The sequence below is a fragment of the Lissotriton helveticus genome, chromosome 12 (genome assembly GCF_964261635.1).
Source record: "Lissotriton helveticus chromosome 12, aLisHel1.1, whole genome shotgun sequence".
Classification (NCBI taxonomy): domain Eukaryota; kingdom Metazoa; phylum Chordata; class Amphibia; order Caudata; family Salamandridae; genus Lissotriton; species Lissotriton helveticus.
In genome coordinates, this window is record NC_136073.1 from 30380094 (window position 1) to 30402321 (window position 22228).

A 22228-nucleotide genomic window follows, 5' to 3' on the forward strand; every position below is an offset into this window, starting at 1 on the left:
ACCCCACACTGTGAAGCCTTCCCTGCTTTCTTTAAGCTAAAGACTGACAACATAAGAAATGATCTCATCATGGATGTAAGCCGATTCACCAACCACACCCGGATGTCCAACACTCAACCTAAAAACAAGGCATCTTGGCTATATAGGTGCTATAGGTGTTGGATCAGAGATCTCCTGAACGTTATAGGTGTTGGATCAGACTCTGCATTGCTTTGTGTCAATGCTTACCTTGTCCTTTGGCACTATACCTCTACTTGAGAGAGACACTACTACGCTACTCTTACTACCAACCAATATATGATACACGTTGGGTCACTGTTTCACCCTCCCGGTGCCCCCACTCAGTGCTCTCTATACTAAAACACTGTTATAAGCCTTCCACACACCCAAAGTGTACCTGAACACCTCTGTAGTGGGATCATGGACTTGTGCCGTCTTATATTTCTTGTTTACCTGACTGTATTTTGATATGTTTTATGTATGTTATTATCCTTTCATGTTAGTGACTATTACATTGCTCCCATTACCTCTTCATTCCTACTTCCCCTACCCCTTTCATTGTGAAGCGCTCTGATATCTGTAAGGATCTTGTTCGCGCTATATAAAACTTTGAATAAATAAATAAATACTTCGATACTTATTCGGAAGAAACAATACACAAACTGCTCTGCACCTTGAAGCCCTCTAATCACATCACTGACCCCCTTCCTGCTAATGCTGTAAAAGACTTCATCCCATTGCTCCTCCCTCTCTGGACCAAAATCATCAACAGCTCCCTTCAACAAGGTCTCATTCCAGACTCCCTCATGGTGGGGCAAGTTACGCCTATACTCAAGAAACCTACAGCTGATCCGTCTGACCTAAACAATTACCGACCCATCACCAATATCCCCACCCTGGCCAAACTGCTGGAGAAATGTGTCCAACTCCAACTAACTAAACACATTGATCAATTTGACCTCCTCAACGCTCATCAATCAGGCTTCCGAGCGAAACATAGCACGGAAACAGCTATGACACACATAATTGATGACGCCCTCCAAATACTTGATCGCAATGAGTCCTGCCTCCTCATCCTTCTTGACCTCTCTTCAGCATTTGACACGGTCAAACATGAGAACTTGCTGGAGCTGCTAAGCACTAGAATGGGTCTATCGGGAACTGTTCTCAAATGGTTTTCGTCCTTCCTCCATAACCGGTCGCAGAAGTTCAAGATCGACAATATGCTATCTACACCTGTGCCTGCAGATCTAGGTGTGCCACAAGGATCCTCCCTCTCCCCCACACTGTTCAACCTCGTCATGGAACCGCTCGCCACCTTGCTCCAAGCTTCCAATGTCCAATTCCATATGTACGCCGACGACACAACTTTACCTAAAGTTAGTCCCCGGAAGATATCAAACATCTGAATTCCACACTTAACACTCAATCTTGGCTGGCCGATAATCACCTCAAACTAAATGCTATGAAAAATGAGTTCCTACTCATCTCACCCCCGGCGAAAATTTCAACTGCCCAAACCTGGCTCAATAACCTAACAGCACTCAATGTCCAACCTACCATCGTGGATTTGGCGAAATCCCTAGGCATCACACTCGACGCCAAGCTCAACATGCAGCAGCACATTAGCAAAGCCACAAAAGGAGCTAACTTCCAAATAAACACTGAGGAAAATGAAACCCTTCCTCCCTGCCGAAGACTTCCAAACTGCTGTACAAGCCTTAGTCATCCCACGAATAGACTACGGAATTGTGGCCCTCAGCGGACTCCCGCTATATACAACGGCACCCCTAAGAGCCTCCCTGAACGCTGCTGCGAGACTCATTACTGGCTCAAGAAAACACTCGCATATATCCCCAGATTTAAAGTCTCTAAAATGGCTACCTTTTGAAGCCAGAATACAGCTAAAAATTGCAGTTATGACACACGCGGCCTTGCACCACAAGGCACCCAACTACCTCGCTCAAAAGTTGTCTATATCAGGAGGTTCGAGATCCTTTATAAGTACTGGATCAGAGACTCTGCCTCGCTATGTATCACTGCTCACTTTGTCCATTGGCACTATACTTCTACTTGATTATGACACTACGCTACCTCTTACTCTTACTCCCGACCAACATATGATACACTTTGGTCCCCTGAACCACCCTCCCGATGCCCCACTCAGTGTTCTCTCTAGCCTAAGAACTTGGTATAAGCCATTCACACATCCTAGGTTTACCTGAAAACCTCTGCAGTGAGATTAATGACTTGTGCCGTCTTATATTACTTGTCTACTTGATTGTATATTGATATGTTTTCTGTACTTTATTAGCCTACTATGTTGGTGACTATTTTACTGCTCCCATTATCCCTCTTGTTTCCTGCTGCCCCTACCCATGTCTCTGTGAAGCGCTCTGATATCTGTAAGGATCTGGTTCACGCTAAACAAAACTTTGACTAAATAAAAATAAATAAGTAGATTCCAAGACAAACGCTAGTATGAGCTCAGAATGCAAACCGTGGCAGCACGCTGCAGACTGGCACATGCTGAGATAGCACAATGTCCTCCAAGCAAGCACATTACATGAAGGAGACTAGAAAGAAGACGGTGCCAACAGCCCCGGCACACTGGAGGTGCCTAGAAACTCTTCCCATTGCAAAGAGCATGGCTCGCATTCCATGTGAGAATACCAGATACGTCTGGAACCTCAAACTTGACATGAGGCGTTCAAACTAAGAGTTTGAACACTTATCTTGAAACTGGGGTTTTCAGTTTACAAAATTATGAAGAGTATGTTGCCGTCAAGCAGAAGACTCGTGTTTTAGGTTAACTTCTTACCGTTTAAAGTCCAAAAGAGCTGCTGCATTGCTACCCAGCTGAGTTGGCAAAAAAAAAGCCTTTCAACCAGCACAGCAACGCGGTCTGTGTCCAGACACTGCGGCAGCCAAGACTCACTTTCAAGCTTTCCAAAACCAGTTGAGTATGGATTTAACCCACTTTTAGTTAGGGTGATTAAAAGCCCAGTTCATGCCACTCCTTTATCAATTCCCTCAGTGAGAAGACCAAGCAGAGCTGCAAGCTGGCCTCTGTTCTGCCATATTACCTAGTACAGTTCACACCTGCCAGCCCTGGGCCCGACTTCAAGCAGCTTCTGCCAGCGCATGTTACCCAGACTGAAGCAAACTAAAACATGTGCAAACATGCACCCATCACGTGGCCACACTAAAGACCCGAATAACCTTCAGTCAAGTCATTGGGACTGGACTTCAAAGCACAGAGCACTGCTTGAAAGAAAGGATACAGACAAGATCAGTTTATGTTTACATGTGGGACCGGTTCAACTCTCAACGCCAAGCCTGATGAGTGCAGAGCACAGATTAAAGGCGTCTGGAGAAGCCATGAGGGGTTCGCCAAGCGCAAGCATCGAGGTTCGACTTGTGTTGCTCACTCCCTTCTCCGGCACCAAGCCTGGGAATCCAGGGTACCCACCTCCCCACTGCACGCACCCAGGTTCGGGACCCCGGAAAAAGGTAAGCCGTCAAAGAAACATTCTTACAAGCGATAATGTCGCAAAAAACTTTATTCATTTTATCTTCAATAAATACTATACAAAAACAAGTAAAAAGTTCATACAGTTGGCCATGTGGGTTCATCTTTTAGCTCTCACTGGAGGTTAAACAGATGTAATCTGTAGGTTGGAGTGGGGCAATTTAGGGGCAAGAGTTTGGTCCACGTTTGGTGGGACTGGAACAGGGAGGGAGCAACCACTACTGTTGAGGTAGTTGAACTCAAGCAGTAATAAGCACCACTTCTGGAGGTACGGAATCTTTGCATCGTGTCCCTGACAATTGTTAGCACGATTAGTGTTCAGTCTCTAATTTAACTAGACGTTAACGAGACGCTCGAGGACAGAAAATACCAAAGTTCCTGGCGACAGGCTGCCTTCCGAAATATTTATTCAAATCAAAAGAACAAAAATATACTCCAAATAGCCCCAACATGAACAAGCCATGCTAGAAAGACTTCCGGGTTCTTTTCCTCCTCTCCTTTGCTCGGTGGTCCACCATGCAAGCCCTCCTCGCGGAGGAGGCTTAGATCAGATCGGCCACGTTCATGGGCATCTCCTCAATGGTGGTGTTGTAGAAAGTCTCAATGTCCTTCAGGGTTCGCTTGTCCTCTTCCGTCACCATGTTGATGGCCACACCTTTCCTACCGAAGCGCCCACCTCGTCCGATTCTGCACAGGTAGAAAAAGCACGTGTCAGGCACGCAGGCACCAGGAAGCCAATAATCGCATGTCGGCTTCTATTCAGTAGTGAGCAGCATGCGGTGCTGTGCACTGTGGAGAGAAGCGCATTCATCTACCAAAGGCCTTCAGTCCACCGTCGGCACAGACAGCCAGGCAGAGAGGGATTCATCTTTGGATGCGTGCGAACCCACCCTTCTTCCCTAAGCATCTGGGAGCAGACACTTACCTGTGGATGTAATTCTCCCGGTTCGTTGGCAGGTCGTAGTTGATGACCAAGGAGACCTGCTGCACGTCAATGCCTCTGGCCTGAAAGGGCGAAAAGGTGTGCGTTAGTAAGTGTGAATCCGCCCACCCTGCAACCATTCAAGGTGGCAAACGCACAACAAGCCAGCTACTGACCTCTGGTGACAACAAAATATTTCTTCTAAATCAAGGTGCAAGCATCCGAACCCAACACCAGATGGCGATCTATGCTAAATGTACTATCTGCAGCTCATATGCTTCGAACACCAATTCAAGTACATGCCAAAGGCGACCACCAAGCTTCCCAAAGCAGCAGGGACCTGTGGTATGCAGTATGCATGACTTACCAACAAATCTGTAGTGATGAGCACACGACTGGAGCCGGATCGGAATTCACGCATAATTACATCTCGCTCTTTTTGGTCCATATCTCCATGCTACAGGGATTAAAAACATTTTTTTAAAGTTATGCGACCCTACAAAGACAGCCAAGCAACACACTGAAGAATGAAGTGTTTGAGAGCCATTATGTCCTGTATCTACCCAAGAACTCTAAACTCAGCAGCCACACTAATCCTGGACCTCACTGCTCCCTGACCTCCAAGATAAGCCCACACCTCACCAAAACAAGCATTTGCAATGCAATAAGTCACATTTGGAGAGAGTTGGAGCAATTGGCATTGAAATGATGCCTTCCAGTTGTGTTTTTTAAAACAAGGAATTGTCAAAATGTTGATAGCTTAAACTGTCGCAAATGCAAGACCTATTGCACTGCAAGGATGTGCCATAAAAAAAAGCATAAGTACCAGTGGAGGATGCTCCTTCTCACCTGGCAGCCAAAGCTTGGAACACCCTTTCCCAGCACCACCCATCTCCAGTAATTCAGGGAAGGACGAGACTTGGCTGTTAGAATGAATGGATAACCATGAACCTAACAGCCACCCCACCTTGAGACTGTAAAGAGTGATTTGCTGTGCTTTATAATTTGGATCGGTAGAAAATCTGCATGAAGCTCCAGCCTCCACCCTATGCACAGACAAATTCTCATCTCACCCACTGTGGTGTGTACCCATAGCATGAACCAGCCAGCAATCACTCAAGGAAGGCACTGGGATGAACATGGATGAGTTTACTCTGCCCCCGCCAGATATAAGAAAGGCGCCACCAATAAGACGCATCCTTGCCCAGTGACGGGGGGGGGGGGACACAGCTGGCCAAGCTATCAGCAACATAGAGGAAAGCAAGTCTCACCAGAGCGGAAACTGTGAAGTCACGGGCGTGCATCTTCTCCGTCAGCCAGTCCACCTTCCTTCGCGTGTTGATGAAGATGACAGCTTGGGTGATTGTCAATGTTTCGTAAAGATCACACAAGGTGTCCAATTTCCACTCCTGCAGAATAGATTAATAACAGTCAAGCAACCGAAAACAACCAGGGTTTAAAGAGCGGAACACCATTTATACAAGATGGGTCATGAATTTAAATGAGAAACTGGTGCAGAAACTCAGTTCAATTTGCTTTCCAACATCTCCCAGACCTTGCGTTGCAGGTGGGGTGGGTGGGGGGGGGGGGGGGGGGGACACATCCTTCAGTCAGAAGGACATTTCCTTTACAGCACCGGTAATAGAACAAATGTGACGTTACCATGCACTTGTTTAGCGCGCAAGCCATAACAACTTGCTTTAGGGGTCACATTGGTGGAGTGGTGTTCGATTCAAAGTCCAACATCTTCCCTACTGTTGCGCAGACTGGAGTTGGAATACTAATTTAATTGCAAGTCCAGCGTACCCCTAAGCAAGCCGTAATGACTTGCGTGCAAAAAACTAGTCTTAAAACATGTTCCCATGCCGATGTTAAAGCAAGCAAGCAAAATGCTTGCATGATGGTCATACAATCGCTGACAGATATACCCCCTTTTGTAGTGTATGAATAAGGCTTCCGGTTTTCCGTTTAAACGGATATTTACATATAAATACAGACGGAAAACATTTAGTTTTCGGTCTGTATTTATATATAGATGCGGGAAAATACTGACAAAACAATTGTTCCTGCCGCCTCTGTGCTCCTCTATAAAATCTGTGTCAGAGGCGCACAGGGGCTGCAAATGAAATCGGAAACTACTGACGATCTGGAGAGGGGTGAATAAGTGCAGCTGGGGGCGCCGTGTCTAAAGATTCCCTCCAGCACCCCTCGCTGTGGTGCTCATGCAAAGTTAATTCTTTGAGCAGTGCAAGCATCCAAAGTCCTTTAAAAGGTGTGAAAACACCCGGGACATGGCTGCAGCCCCATCAACCTTTTGTTGTATTGGGGGGGGCAGGAGTGTTGAACAGCATGTGCAGGGCCACTTTACAGAATTGGCCAGAGGCAGGCTGTGTAGACGTGGGTTGTGGGCTGGTTTGGCTCCCTGTGTTGTTGAGATGCCAGTGAAATGGGACAGCCTTGGCTCGGTCTCACTTCCAGCTCTATTTTTTGATGAGCTTGCGGTCTTATCTTTTTAGCAAGTAAACGAGGACCATGGTAAAACGTGCCTGATGCCATGAGCAGTTCTATTGCCCTTGAAGACGAATTAAGCCTTCATACAGTGCTAAATTACCCCGTTGTAGAAAAAAAATATTCCACACATAAAAGTAAACGAATTTGATCTCTGTACCCAAAAAAAGCCTGGTGTGACCATGTGTCTTAAATGTTTTATATTTTTTATTGAAGAAACTCCAAAGACAAAGCACATTATTCTTGCTTTGTCGATATTAGTAAGCAGTAGTTCTGTGAAGGTCCGAAGCTGTGGTATTTGCCATTCCAAACCAGTGTCTCCTGTATCGTATCCTTTACCCTGGTTTTTGACATAGATATTACTATTAAGTGTCTTGCTTGGGAAGGGAAAAAACTTGGTGTTGGCAATTATATTCCAGGGGTTGAACATATCCTTCACAAAACTGACGGATTTCCAGGCTGTATTCTGTATTCAGCATGCATCAGCATTTCAACGTTTTATTTTTTACAGGGCCAGATGCATAATGTTAGATGGACATATTATAGGTAAGCAGAACTTTAGAAATTGTATAGGGGGCGCAGATGCCTCTGATGCAGCACCGTTTGTGGCTAGGCAGACAGCATGCTTGTGGCAGTCATTTGTCAAGCGAATCCTTATTCTTTCCCACTATGGATTCAGCCGACAAAGTATGCATGTCAATTTAAATAAATGTGAAAAAATACTAGTTGCAGTGCCTTTTTTTTATTGCGGCAAAAATAAATGTGGATAAATACAGATAAAATGACCCAGAAATAAATATGGATAAATACAGACGGAAATGTTAAAAAAATAAATAACATAAAACTGGGAGCCCTATGTATGAATTAAAAATCACAACTAGTGTCATTTGGAGTGCTCATGGCCGTCTACTGTAATTGAAGTACACGTCCAACACGAGGCAGATTGGGAGGACTACTGTGGTTCATGATTCACATTATTAAAGTGATTTCTGTTTGGATGCTGGTGCTGTACATGTCTGTCCAGCAGCCTTAATTATCTTCAACAGAAAAACTAACAGCGTTTACACCATTGACAGCCAGCCACTAGAGCTGAGCAAACAACCCACTCTTGTACAGCAGACCCAACACTTTCACTGTGCCAGGGTCTACAACAGTACTTGCAAATCCTTTCCATGGGGCAAAAGAGTGAGGCCCACACGCATGCCAGGTTGGGTGGAGGGGGTAAGGTGGGTGTAGGGAAAGCATTACATTTAGTGGCAGAGTTGCACGTGAAATCAGAAGACCTGGATAGATTCCAACTTTTCCACTTTATCAAATTGGATTATCCTAGCAATGGTTTAATTCCACTGCATTATCAAGTACACTTTCAAATAAAGGACTTGAGGCAGGGACTATACAAAACCTTTTATGTATGATGTAATAAACTATGTGTAACAACCCAGGCCACGAAATGAGGCAGATTGCTCCAGCAATTCAGGGAAGGACTTGGCAGTTTGAATTTATTCATTTAGAAAGTTTTATATAGCGCGAACAAGATCTTTGCAGATATCAGAGCCCTTTAACAAAAACAAGGGGTAAGAAAACGAGTGATCAGACTTTTGAGCAAAGAATAGTTGTAGGTAATAAATGAGTAGCAAAATAGGGTAGGTACATGGGGGAGCATAGTCATCAGCTAAACCAATAATACAAATCGACAATCAGAAAAACGAATAGTACAAATAGGTGCAGTGTCTCAAATAGTTCCAAAGTAAAAGTTCAGGTAAATTTAGCCATGAGGATAGCTTTTACTTCTTTCTTAAAAAATGTAGGAGATAAGCCTGGTTTCTGGAGGGAGTGAATTCCAAATCCTGGGTGCCATTCCTGAAAAGGAGCGTTTATATGTTTTTTCCTTCCAGAATCTGAGGTTTCAGAATGGAGAACCATGAATCTAACAGCCACCCCACCATGAGACCGTAAAGAGTGATTTGCTGTGCTTTATAAAGCGGATCAGTAGAGAATCTGCATGAAGCTACAAACTACAACTTATGCACTGCGACATAAATCTCACCCACTGTGGTGTGTACCCATAGCATGAACCAGCCAGCAATCACTTAAGGAAGGCACTGGGATGAACATGGATGAGTTTACTCTGCCCCCGCCAGATATAAGAAAGGCGCCACCAATAAGACGCATCCTTGCCCAGTGACGGGGGACAAAGCTGGCCAAGCTATCAGCAACATAAAGGAAAGTCGTTCACTATTGCCATTGTATGCAAAAGGGTTTTGAGCATAAAGGTTACTAATTTGTGGTTAGAAACAAATCGCTTCTTAATGCACCCAATGTACTAGTGTGAAACTGCTGAGTGTTATCGAAATACACTTGTTGAATTTTGAACACATTGATATTTTACTCATTTACTGTGGTATCTTCAGAAGTGAAGATGATCCTCAAGTTAAGCCGTGCAGGACACCTAGCCCCATCCATTCAACATTAAATGTTAGTGCTTACTCATGTTAACAACCCAGTGCTGCTCTTGTCCAAATGGCAGCATGCAAACGCACTCAAGATCACTGATCTACAAGGCGCCCAGCACCTGTATGTGAACTTGTGCCACAGCCACATGCTCCCTGGTGTAAGGCTCTGGAGAGCCCAGTATAGCTGGGCTAGAAAAATGTTAGACCTCCTGGTCTAGTAACTTTAATTCACTGTAATGTACTTGACCCGTTAACTGGTCTCAAATTGTGCTCGTAGAAATACTGTCTTACGTAGCAGCTCATTTCCTCATCACAGAAGCGACCACCTTCAAATATGCAAGCTCACTATTCCCGCTTTACAAAAAAAAATTTTTTTACTAGACTAAATGTTTGCTCCATGAAGAAGCGAGCCCATATATAGGGTCCACATGATTCCTGGCTTGCCTCTTAGTTCACTAATAGCATTGTGGTAGTGCATTGTCATTTCAGATATCATTTTCTATAGAAACTGACAAAATGTACCACCAACATGTAGTTCAATAGCACAAATTATTGGAAGTGGTTTAGATTTGCACATCACTAAGTAAAGCGTTCTAATTCGACGCTATAAAAATATTCTCACCTCAGAATTACAAAAACGGGTCTTTCATAACTTGTGAAATATTTGAAAAGTTAACTTTGGCTTTTTTCTGACGCAACATTGAAATAGCTAACATCTTACAGCCCCTCATTGAACAGGCTTTCCAAAGTTAAATAAAGTGCAATTTACAAAATCCTCCAACTGAAGTCACATAGAATAAATAAATGTAAGCTTGGTCAGAGGTCAAAAGTCAGTTAGCCTTCCCTGAAGTTATAGGATTTTTAACTGGACAGAAAGGTCTTGCTCGACAAAAGCTCACTACTCACCTCTCGCTCCACATTGACATAGAACTGTCGGATACCCTCCAGGGTCAGCTCCTCCTTTTTCACCAGGATACGGATGGGGTCTCGCATGAACTTTTTGGTCACCTCCAAGACGTCGGCGGGCATGGTGGCAGACAAGAGCACTACCTGGGGCAGAGACAAGAGGCAGTTATTCACCTGTGGGTAAACAGCTACTCTACCTCAGTGCAACTTTACGCTTTAAAATGACTGTCTCGTTGGTATTTCCCCAAATGTAAAACTCAAGTCTCAAAACCACAAAGGGAGACAGGACAGGCAACCCTGTGCGTTTGGACTCGCTCTGCAAAACAGCAGTCGATTTCAAGTACTTCTGTGGTAGGTCGGTGTGGAGGGGCCACTACTAACATTTATGAATGGAGAGGTTGGCGATACGCAACGGGATAGCTGTAGAACCACATGCCGAATGCAAAAAACGACATTGTCAGCATGCGTTGCTAATTACGCACACTCCTAGTCAAGACTAGCCAGGTGTACATTCGTAAATTCTGACCAGACACCCATTCTAGTGCTACTCCCATGAAACCTACCCATGGAGCTAGCTGATGGAGGCGCTCAAACACCTTCTCACCTGCGTGTTGCTGCTCAGCTTCTGAAAGATGTCATAGATCTGGTCTTTAAACCCACGACTCAACATCTCGTCCGCTTCGTCCAGCACAAACATCTTGATGCATTTGGGGGCTGCAAGACAGGACGCTCATTAGAACACTGCACAGGTACTGCAGAAGAACGCACAACACAGCAGCGCTGTTTTCAGAATCTAAGGCATGATCATGCTCCCACGCAGCTGCCCACCCGGGTCACCCTGCCAGCAGGACGCCGTCAAGGGCCCAAAGAACGCAGGCTGCGTGAGATCAGATGACACGCATGAGTATCATCACCAGAACAGCAAATTCCCAGCCCTCCCCAAACTGAATCACGCCCTAGGTTCAAGCCACTTACACAGGTATCGTCGGTTAATCATGTCAAACACGCGCCCAGGGGTGCCCACAATAATGTGGGGTGCTTCCGACTGCAGCTTCTGCACTTCAGCCCTCACGTTGGTGCCCCCGATACAGGCGTGGCAGGAAGCCCCCATGTAGTCTCCCAGAGCCATTACCACTTTTTGGATCTGTAAGAAATACATGTGTTAGATAAAGCAACGAAGGCATGATGTACATGGAACTAAAGCTTAGGAATGTGCCCATAGCATGAACCAGCTAGCACCACTACATACAGTTTGTGCTGGGATGAATATGGATCACATTGATCTACCCCCACCAGATATAAGGAATCACACCACCGGACAGGTGTGTCTTTGCCCAGTGGTGGGGGTGTGGACCACGCACACGGAACTACAAAGTCTGGGTACAATTTAAGATGCGCTTGTTGAGCACACACAAAAGTCAACCTGCACACCCCCTAACGCAGCACAAGAGCTACATGCTGTTTGACAGCCAGCCACAGAGAAATAGAGCACATGAAAAGGAGCACGAACCACCTCACTCACCTGTTGGGCTAACTCGCGGGTAGGCGCCAGGACCAAAGCTTGGGTAGCCTTCAGGTCCAGCTCAACCTGCTGAAGAATAGAGATGGCAAATGTGGCAGTCTTCCCAGTACCAGACTGGGCCTGTGCAATGACATCATACCCTGTGGGAGAAAGGTAGACCAGTGAGATGGGGCACTCGAGTGCAAGAACAGCAACACTGGGGCAGGATGACGGGTGTGCTTACGAGGGAGCTTGGTGCAGCACTAAACACGGGTAACAAGTCTAATATCTGCCGCTGCATTTAATTGGTGCTGCATGTCTCCTAATTGAGGGGCAGTGGTGTCAGTGGCCGGGTAACACGGCTCCAGACATTTAGAAGCACGAGCGGTTTCAGTAACACTAATGTTGACTTGGGTGCTTTGTCCAGTCACAAATAAGGTGGCTACCACCTTTTGGCAACTCGTGAGGTCGAAGTTTAACTAGGATAGTAGCCGTGTATTACCACAACCCCCAGCTGAGAGCTTACCCTTGATACAAGGAAGAATGGCCCGCTGCTGGATGGCGGAAGGTTTCTCAAAACCATAGGCATAGATTCCTCGGAGAAGAGACTCCGATAAACTCATGTCATCGAAACTGTCAACAATTTCATTCCAGTTACTCTGTTGAAAAAAAAAAAAAGGGTACAATGAGGTTGACTGGTCTCACACTCACCCCTTCAAAACCAGACAGGCCGAAGAATCAATAGACTCACCTCGATGATGCCATCCGGCTCCATGCCTTCGGGGCCACTGTCACGGCCATTGTCTCTAGTGCTGAGAAACAGAAATAGGGAGATTAATACAAGGTAGCTAGGAAGCAAAGCGTCATTTCTCTGGCTAGACTAGTGTCCCCTAGAAACCTAAGGCAACTGTCGCTGCGACTAAATGTACACGAAGCCATCAGAAACACCGGCAGACATGTCCCTTGGCAATAGTGGTTTGAATGGAAAAGATTGCAGACTCATTTGCATGTGAGCAGCTTCACCCCCAGCCGCTTCCTGAAAGGGGAGGGGACCAGATTTCTTCCTATACGTGACTCACAGGGCGGGCCGGGTGCTGACATCGGGCATTACACAATGTGCCGAGGCAGCATGAGGTTTCTAGGCCATGGGGCAGGAGAGCCGTCGCCATGGTTGCGCAGGACGAGCTTCTCCCGCGATGAAGCAATGGAGAGTTCAGTCCTTGCAGTTCTTCCGGGGGGAGGGGGCTGTGGCTCTATTGAGGTCAGCATGGGGCTTCGACCCATCGTAGGACGGGGGAAGGGACAGCAATGGACAATGCCATAGATCTATAAAAGACTGCAGTATGGGGCAGTTTAGACAGTCGAGAGGTAACCCTTCGTGGGCAGTTAGGATGTGCTCATGTTATCGGGTTTAGGGTAAGGAAAGAGGGTTCTGGTGTCACTGGCACAGAGCGGGGCCGAGTCAGGGGGTACACCCCCTGTGGGATAGGGGGTGTTTATAGAGTCCCGTCACATCTCGGGGGGCTCATCAGTCCTCTTGGGGGATAGATGGCACTAATTGAGTGCTTTTCTGTTGGTTCAAGCACTTGTAAATCACAGTATTATGATAGAAGGCTAGAATGCAGTGCTGCCGGGTGGGGCTGATTTGAATATGGACATGTCAGAACTAGGGTGGCAGAGTAAGCTGAAGAATGATGGATTAAACCCAGATCAGTTGATAGGGGTGAGTGCTTGCAGTGTTTAACACTAGGTCTATCACCCCCTTTGATTTGCTTCGTTCCCCGGGTGGGGGCTGCAGGGACAGTTTAGTACAAAACTGGGGGATAAACAGAACATTACTGGTTCAGAACATGACCCGGAATTTCACTGTACATGGTGTGCCTGTCCGAAATGAATGAAAAGTCCTTAATATTCTCTATTCACTAGCAAGGATTTTCTTCTTGTGAAAGGTACCCCCTCTTCCTGGGGTGCCCCCCTTTTCCAGCCACCCCTGCCCCATAGATGAGAGCCCCTCCCAGACACCGAGCTGGGCCCCTCCCGGGAGCGCCCCGCACACAGAAGATGGCCGCGGGGGCTCAGGCGGCGGGAAGATGGCGCCCGCCCGCTCACAGAAAAAGAGGGGCGCAGGGCCTGGTCACGCGCAGGAAGTGACGTCGCCGCCCAGCTGAGAAAGACGGGCGGCGGCCGCCATCTTAGCACGCGCGCCGCGGAGGAGCCGGCAGGAGGGAGGGGCGAAGGGGGGCCGCGAGGCGCAGGCTGCCGTCCGAGACCAGGTACTCGGACACCCCACCCGCGCCGCCGCAGTGTCACCACCACCCCCCGCAATGCTCCTCTCACGAAAGCGGTGGGGTTTACTTTAATGCCAAAAGGGAACAACGCCAAAGCAGCTAGAAGGGGCGCGGAAGGTTACACGAACAAGAGCCAAAATGAAGTAGGCTCGACAGCCCTATCGCCGCGATTACTGGTTCTTTCAAGTGTCACCCGGCAAATGCCGGTCTTATTCCGCTGAATCCGCTCCCCTTAACCAAGGCAGATGCCTCCGCGCCCAGCAGAACACCGACGGTCAGCACGGGTCCTTACGACACTAAGGAGCGCTACTCGTCTAGCACCGCGCCCAGGTAGACGTCAGCCACGTTCCTCACTCACCGGTTTTCGTAGCTCGCAGACATTCTTCAGAACGGACGAGCCAAGCCGGCTCCTAATGTCTTATACTCCCTGTACGATCCGCCCACTTCTGACTGTCATTGGCCACGCCGAGTGCGCGTCAGCAGGAAAAAGACGTGGATTAGTCGGTCTTTCCCCGCGGACGTCCCCTGTACTCGTTCCATTGGCGGATGTCCCTGTCGTTCATTTCACGCTTTCAGCCTGTCGGAATGTACTGTAACCGGGGCTCTGATTGGCTTATGGCGGCCAGCATACGGGTAGCTGCCGCCATTGCTGCCCGACCTCCGCCTTTGCAAGAGTGGCGCCAAGCTGCTGTCATTTGATTGGTCTGTTAGCCAGACAATCAACTAACCTTAGCCAATGGGATCTCGCGGGATTGTGGGCAGGCGTATGTTGCCGCTTCTGGGAGCATGTTGGGCTTTTAGATGCCATGTTGATTCTAGGACAAGCCGCGCGTCACTTCCGGTTTTCAATGAGAACATTTTGTCTCGAAGAGAACATCGAGCAATTTTTTTCTGAGTACGATGTGTGGCCTATAATGGCGACCAAAGCAGTGAGCTCAGTAAATCACTCAAGAGTAATAAAAGGCGTGATCTTTAACACCCAGTTTATTTACATTTGCTTTGTTACCAAATGTTCTTGTTACAATTAAAACAATCCTGGTTCTCTGAACTCCACCCATTTGGCTAATACAAATGAAAACAGTGATGTGTTTAAAAAAAAATAACAAAATAAAAAAAAAATAACAAATACTACAGGGATAAGGAGAAGCATCTGGTACCTCTTTCACCCTAATACATCTCTACTGAATGTCTCATGAGCTGAAGAAAACGGAGTTGGATACTTTTGGGGAGCTAGGAATGTCACCTGGCAATTGGGGGGAAAAAGAGTAAAAGTCGATATTTACCCACTCGCTTGAAATATTTAAAATGCTCCTCAGAACAATTACTATTAGGGTATTTGGGCTAACAGAATTCAAAATGCAGTATTGTGACTAATCATACACACTTTTCTACAAATTCGAGCACTATTATTCAATCATCGGCTACTGGCCCTTCTAAAATCTGAAAACATTAGTTAATGGCCAGTTTTTTCTTCGGGGGAAGATGGCAAACCTATTTGGGTGAGAAAAGAAGGGTTGCAGTGTGAGTGATCCATTGAAGTATATGAGACATGTAGCATATCAATGTTATACGTGGTTCTGGTGCAGACTCAATGAGAACGGCTTCATATGCTTGAAGGTGTTTCACTGTGCTTAGTGTTGAGTATAAGATGGTGCTCAGTGTGTGAGTGTATGCTGAGAAATAAAGGAGTGCTTGATTGCTGCTCTTGTATGGCACATTTTATTTGCATGCTCCAGAGCTGGGAAAGGCGCTACATCTGGCAACGAGTAGGGGATATGTGCCCTGAAGAAAACAAGGCTGCTCTCCCTAAAAGTTTGCACTGGTACGGCAACTGCTAGTGTGTGCCACATGTGCTTCAAATCGATGCAAAGCAGTCTGCGACAGGTACATGTAGATTCAAAGCCCTACTCCAGCCTATACACGGTTAAAGAAGAATGTGAAGGCCCTGTAGAGGAGCACATTCAAACTGCCTGCCAAAACCTCAGGTGAAGTGGTTGGCGGAAATGCTGCGCTACGCCCTGAATACAGAGTAATTACTCAAATGAAGCAGAAAGATAATATCAGCGACAACCATGTACAATAAACAGAATGTACTCACTGTCAAAGACAAGTAAAGCATTCTATGACCTCAGACATCGGGCATGGTGACCCAAGTTCAAGCACAAGGGGTTGTGCTTTCTGAAGATGCAGGGGCTGCCATGTATAGCGAAAGCTGTCTGAACAGGACGTGCTCTCAATGGCAGAAAACAGGAGCATGAAATACAATGCAGCCATGTTCCTGAAGTCCCCCCGGTCCTTCAACACTTCTAAGAAGCAGAACATGAGTACCAGGTGGGCTGCATGGATCGAAACGTTCGATGACTTCATAGATGCACTAGAAGAAGATGAAAAGATGATTGTCATATACTTAAACCACCTTGTAGACTGCGGAGTGAAAAAAGAACTAAATAAAGTTTTACAGAATGATGCAAAATAATACCAGAAGGTAAAAGAAGAGTTTGAGGCCAAGTTCAACCTGAATGTTGACTACACAAAGTATATCTTTAACCAAGCACGATAACAGGTTGGTGAAACAATGAAAAAATGTGTTGAAAGACTTGATACACTCATTCAACATTGCTAGTTCTGTGATTTCACAGACGAAGAAGTCATGTGCTTCACAGTCATTGATGGCTGACTGTCAGATTTGTTTACAATACGCATGTTGAGAGAAACATACAGCTTGGAGAAAAGGCTGAAGGCTGCAACAGACCAGAAGAACAAGCAGACTGACAAGCTGCTGACATGGAAGCAGGAATAGCCCACAATGAATCAGCTTGGCTGTGAAAAGCAAACACAAGCAAAAGCAATATCCACTTAAGTCAACGTCTTCAAAGAAATCAAAGCTATGCTCCAAATATCGGGCAGGTCTGCAAAAGTTGCAGGAAAAATAATCATTTCATAATTTACATGAAATGAAAATGAAATGAGAATGGCACTTATAAAGCGCATGGCTACCCTAAGGCCTCCCAGCGCTAAGAACCGAGCCTACCCAGTGAGCGGCTTTAGATGGCCGGGAACAAGAACGTCTTTAGCTGTCTATGAAAAGATAGATGGTCTTCTTCCAAACAAATGTGGCCTGGAAGAGCGTTCCACCTCTTGGAGGCAATGTAGGGGAATCGCCGGCCCCCACTTCTGGCCCTATATATTCTAGGTACTATAGCCATCCGTTTATTTTCTGAGCGTAGGGCTCTGCTAGGATGGTATGGAGAGATGATGGACTGTAAGATCGGCGGGCCTTTGGAAGCCGTGATCTTGTGGGTAATGCAAAGGGAATTGAACTGGATCCTCTCCGCAATTGGCAGCCAATGTAAAGAGGCTACAGATGCTCGCCCAGATTCTCTATGGGGGGTGTGTAGAAGCAGTCAAGCTGCATAATTCTGCACCGCCTGGAGTTTCTTTATTGTAGATCGCGGAGAGCCCAAATAAAGGGCATTTGCATAGTCCAAGCGAGATAGAAGTAAGGCTTGGATCAGCAGTTTCTTCGCACTGAAGGACAGTAGAGTTAGGACTTTCCTCACCATCTTAAGTAGTCGGTACCAGCATTCAGCTACCTTCTGGGCTTGCACCTTCATGTCTAGCTTATGATCTAGCCAGGCTCCCAAGCTTTTTATTTGATCTTTGGTCGGGGGTATGCTGCCCAGGCATTTAGGTGGGACCTAATAGGAAAGGTTTACCCAGAAACATCAAGTCAGTTTTTGCTCCATTTAGTTGTAAGAAAGAGCGCTCCATCCACGCCGATACTTTTTCCAACAATTGGCTACATTGTTTGGCCTGTTTCCAGGTTGATTAAGAGAAACTATCAGTTGAGGATCGTCTGCGTACGTGATAATTTGTATGCCAAATAGTTTAACAATTCGGCCAAGGGGCTCATATAAATGTTAAAAAGGGTGGGGCTCAGGGATGAGCCCTGCGGAACCCCACAGCTCAATGGTATACTCTTAGAGATGGAGTTGTCCTCGAAGACCTGAAATGAGCGGAGGTCTCAAAAAGACTCCAGCCACATTAGTGCAGTTCCCGATACCCCTGCCTCTCTGATCCTGGAGATCATCAGTTGATGGTTCACGGTATTGAAAGCCACACTCAGATCTAAGAGGACAATTGCCGCCGAGCCTCCGGAATCTAGAATTTTCCTGGCTTCCTCAACGACTACAATCAGAGCTGTCTCTGTGCCCTGATGGATTCTAAATCCAGTTTGCGTTGGGTGAAAGCAGTCATTATACTCCAAAATGGTAGACAAAATGGAGTTCACATGTTTTTCTGCAATTTTTGCGATCCCTGGAAGCAATCAAATAGGACGGTAGTTGGAGAACACTTCAGGGTCCGCCCCTGCTTTTTTAAGCAGTGCTCTCACCAAGGCTCGTTTCCATAAGGAGGGGATGGTGCCAGTACCCAAAGACAGATTGATAAGTTTTAAAATAGTGGGGGCAACTGTTTCGAAAACTTGGTTCAAAGCGGTAGGAGGGGCCAAGTCCCTCGGGGAACTTATTGAGGTAGATTTTAAGAGATTTTATATCTAGAGGCGGAAAGACCTCCAGTCAGGTCACTAGTGAGTTTACCTTATTTTCCAACAGAGGGTCATTTGAAGAGGTGGTAACTGATGGAAATGCTACGTAAATAGATTGAATCTTTGCGTGAAAGAACTCTGCTATATCATTGCAGTATCACCAGCGGGTATGGCTAAAGGTGTGTGTGGGGGGGGGTTATTGATTTAATAATCTTAAAAATTTCCAGGGGAGCGTTAGACTCTGAGGAGAACGTAGTTGCATAATAGTGCAGTAGTAGTTGCATTATAATTGTGCTTTGCTGATTTCTAATTTATACAATTTTATGGCTTCCTTGTAAACACGCTTCCTCTCGTCTGATAAATCTTTCCTCCACTGTTTGTCTGATTGTTTGCATTTTAATTTCAGTTCTCTAAGACCAGGGGTGTACCATGCTATACTCTTTAGGCCCTTTTTATTGATTCTCAACTTCTTCGGGCCACCAAGTCCAAGGAGGCTTCAATACATTAATTAAATTCATGGTTCTCCGATTCTGGGTCGGCTTCTAATACTGGGCGAGTATTGTTAAGGATAGATGCCCATGACTCAATAGAAAGCCTAGACCAATTGCGACTAAGTTTCTTTACTGGATCCACAGGAGGGTCACTTGTGGGCGAGGACCAAGAAAAGGATATCAAATAATGGTCACTCCAAAGTAATGGGATGGGGTTATCCACTATTAAATTAGTGTTAGTAAAAATAGGGTCAAGTAGGTGACCTTTAAGATGAGTTGAGCCATTTACTTTCAAATTAAGGGACAGAGCCCCTAGGTTATCGACCAGTTCCTCTACATTAGGTGAGGAAGTGTCATCAAAATGGATGTTCAAGTTCATAATACCGAAAAATTGGACAAGGAGCTAACTAAATTGGCTATATTTTCAGGTAGATCAGTATTAAAATGGCCTGTGGCTCCTGGGGGTCGTTAAATTAAGGCCCCGGAGAAGGTGCAAGTGTGCGAAAAGCAGAGAGCAAAGGAGATACGTTCACAATCGCGAATCAACCCCTCATAGATCCGACAGCTAAAGGTATCCCTATGGATGATGGCCAGGCCCCCTCCTCTACTTAGTATCCGATCGTGTCTTTGGATAACATAGCCTGGTGGGAGGGCCTGGACCACCGCTGGGTCTGACCAACTGGTAAGCCAGGTTTCTGTCAAAAACACTGCATCCAGGCTTTTTTCTTCCAAATTTAGCCTGATCTCCATAGCGTGTTTGACCAGCGATCGGCAATTAAGCAGGCACATTTTATAGTCTGCATTATGGGGGAGGGTCTTACCTACTAAAAAATGGGGTTCGAGAACTAGGGAGCAGTGCGGGCATTTATTTTTTCCAAAGGGAGGCCCAAGACTATGGTGACACACCTGCATTCCTTTGAGGTTGGTCAACTATCAGGCCGTGTAAGAACAGGATACCCTCTTGGGGGAACCAGGGGTCCCGGCCCCTGGTCCCGTTCGGGCGCAGACAGGCTTGCCTTTGGCACGCAGCTGCGCGTCCGCTGCGTGGTTGCGTCATCCGTCCTTTTTGAGTCAGGGGTGAGCGTGCAGACCGTAACAGCTGAAGCACTGACCTATCTCTCAAAGATGTCTGCCCCTACCCGAAGTATTGAACACAACTCCTTCCCACACACAATTGAGGTAAGTCAACAGTTAAAACGTTTTAAAAATAGCATGTACAAAATAGCAGTATCACTTTTTAAAAACAAACGTTCTGTGCGCCTCAGCCAAGATTCGGACTGCACGCGTCACCTGTCAGCCCAATTCTGCAGTGCGGTCACTTCTTCCGCCCCTTTTGAGTCAGGGGCAAGCGTGCAGACCATAACAGCTGAAGCGCTGACCTATCCCTAACATCATTGTTATGTAGGAAGAAGCGGGGGTCAAGATTGAATGGGGACCTTGGAACGCACAGGTTATACAGCACCACAGACTTAAAGGTTTATTACAGCCATACAGAAGGGGTTGCAATGTAAAATGGCATTATCAGAATATTGCAGATGAACTTGTGATGAGAATTGGAATTATATGTTAAATCCCGTTCGCGAGTGATAATTGTTTGTTTCATCATTACTTATAGTGACCCCTGACGAAGGGCATTCCAGCCTGAAATGCATTGTGTGTACAGAATAAACGCTGCCTTTTTAAAAGGACTTTGCATTGATCATGTTCTTTCAAGAGGTCTGGAGGGGTACAAACAGAACAGTAGAAACTTGGAAAATTGCACAGAATACCTTGTGTGGATGTAAAAAGGTACTGAACTAAAGAAAGCTATGATTACTTCTGAGTATGTGGATAAGATGGATTAATTTGGAAGTTAACATATTGCCAATGTGGCGCAACAAGCAGTGCGACTGGTTGGGGCAAGAGGTCGCCCCACCCTGGAAAATTCAGGTTATTAGGTACACCACATTGGTAGAATTACAATTGGTGTGTTTCTGTAATGTCCATACCTTTCCTGCTTCCAAGTTCAGTGATTTGTAGTGCTGGTGAGGTGGCAGACATTACAATTCACACAGGCATAGTGGCCTACAATCTCCGGTAGTCCCCAAATGTTGAGGATTGTAGACCTTGTCTGGATGTTTTTCTTCTTCAGGCGGGTTTAAACTAGACTGTCTTTCAGGCTCCTAGCTTTTTTGAATGAGAAAAGGGGCGTCTCCCAGTCCAGTTTCCCTCTGCATAGAATCCTCCAGTGTTTATTGACTACCTTTTTCAGTTGGTCGGAGATGGTGTTATATGTTGCCATATCCCTGACATCATCATCCACAAACATATAGAACATCTGAGAAACAACGTGAAGGAGAGAAATAAAATATATAATGGATTTGATTTAGATGGAGATAGCATCTTGTCCTGGATGAAAGGTAATTTTGCATAGTAGGATATAAATATTTTAGAAATTGTGCTGGCTGGTTTAATTCTCCTGATTATTATTAATATTTTATATAAATCTGTATGTATGCTATTTATTGTCTCACTATTCATAAAACCTCAGCCCCATCTTTTCCCCTGATTGTTACTAAAGCTGTTGCTAGCCTTGACAGCAACTCAGAATTTAAGATGAAAAGTTGCCATGATGATGAGCTGAATAATGAAGTAAAGAGCTTGATAATGATGAATTGAATACAGGTTTCACTAGATGGTGCAAAAGGGTGGGATCAAGCAAGTGTACACATTTGTTTTGAAATTTCTGTGTTGATTGATTTGCTGCTGTTTGCCCATGTGTGTGTATCCTATGCTGTTTTCTTGCGTCTGACGCATTTAGCCTCACTCTCGTGTTTTGCATTGCCAAGCAAGGAGTTATAAGCAACTAACTCAGCCTCTGGAAGTTTTCATTTCTTGAATCTTTTTCAAGGTCCTTATTCATTCTTCTCCGGAGAAGGATGAGCACCTGATTTCTGAGTTTCACTTTCTGTCGCATGTACTCTTTCGCAAAGTGTGCAAGAAGTGAACCCATAAAAAGTCATGTATATCGGAGAGGGATTAGCATTTGATGCTCACAGCTTAACGGAGGGGAAATATTCCTGCTTTACCTAGAGATACCAC

General features: G+C 45.8%; 1 protein-coding gene and 4 non-coding genes across 5 annotated transcripts; all 5 read right to left on the bottom strand.

The window, feature by feature from the left end:
• Positions 1-3545: 3545 nt before the first annotated feature.
• On the bottom strand, positions 3546-14563 carry EIF4A1 (eukaryotic translation initiation factor 4A1). The gene is made up of 11 exons (XM_078669764.1): positions 14469-14563; positions 12574-12634; positions 12349-12481; positions 11844-11983; positions 11297-11465; positions 10926-11035; positions 10322-10465; positions 5726-5863; positions 4822-4911; positions 4458-4537; positions 3546-4219 (listed from the first exon to the last, which is right to left on the bottom strand). The coding sequence occupies exons 1-11, from the start codon at positions 14489-14491 to the stop codon at positions 4075-4077; spliced, it is 1233 nt and encodes a 410-aa protein (XP_078525890.1). The 5' UTR covers positions 14492-14563; the 3' UTR covers positions 3546-4074.
• On the bottom strand, positions 5536-5673 carry LOC144801117 (small nucleolar RNA SNORA48). The gene has a single exon (XR_013604993.1). It is a non-coding gene; the product is annotated as a small nucleolar RNA SNORA48 (small nucleolar RNA).
• Positions 9018-9156, bottom strand: LOC144801118 (small nucleolar RNA SNORA48). The gene has a single exon (XR_013604994.1). It is a non-coding gene; the product is annotated as a small nucleolar RNA SNORA48 (small nucleolar RNA).
• LOC144801137 (small nucleolar RNA SNORD10) lies at positions 11103-11242 on the bottom strand. The gene has a single exon (XR_013605008.1). It is a non-coding gene; the product is annotated as a small nucleolar RNA SNORD10 (small nucleolar RNA).
• Positions 11530-11670, bottom strand: LOC144801116 (small nucleolar RNA SNORA48). Its single transcript, XR_013604992.1, has one exon. It is a non-coding gene; the product is annotated as a small nucleolar RNA SNORA48 (small nucleolar RNA).
• Positions 14564-22228: the final 7665 nt, after the last annotated feature.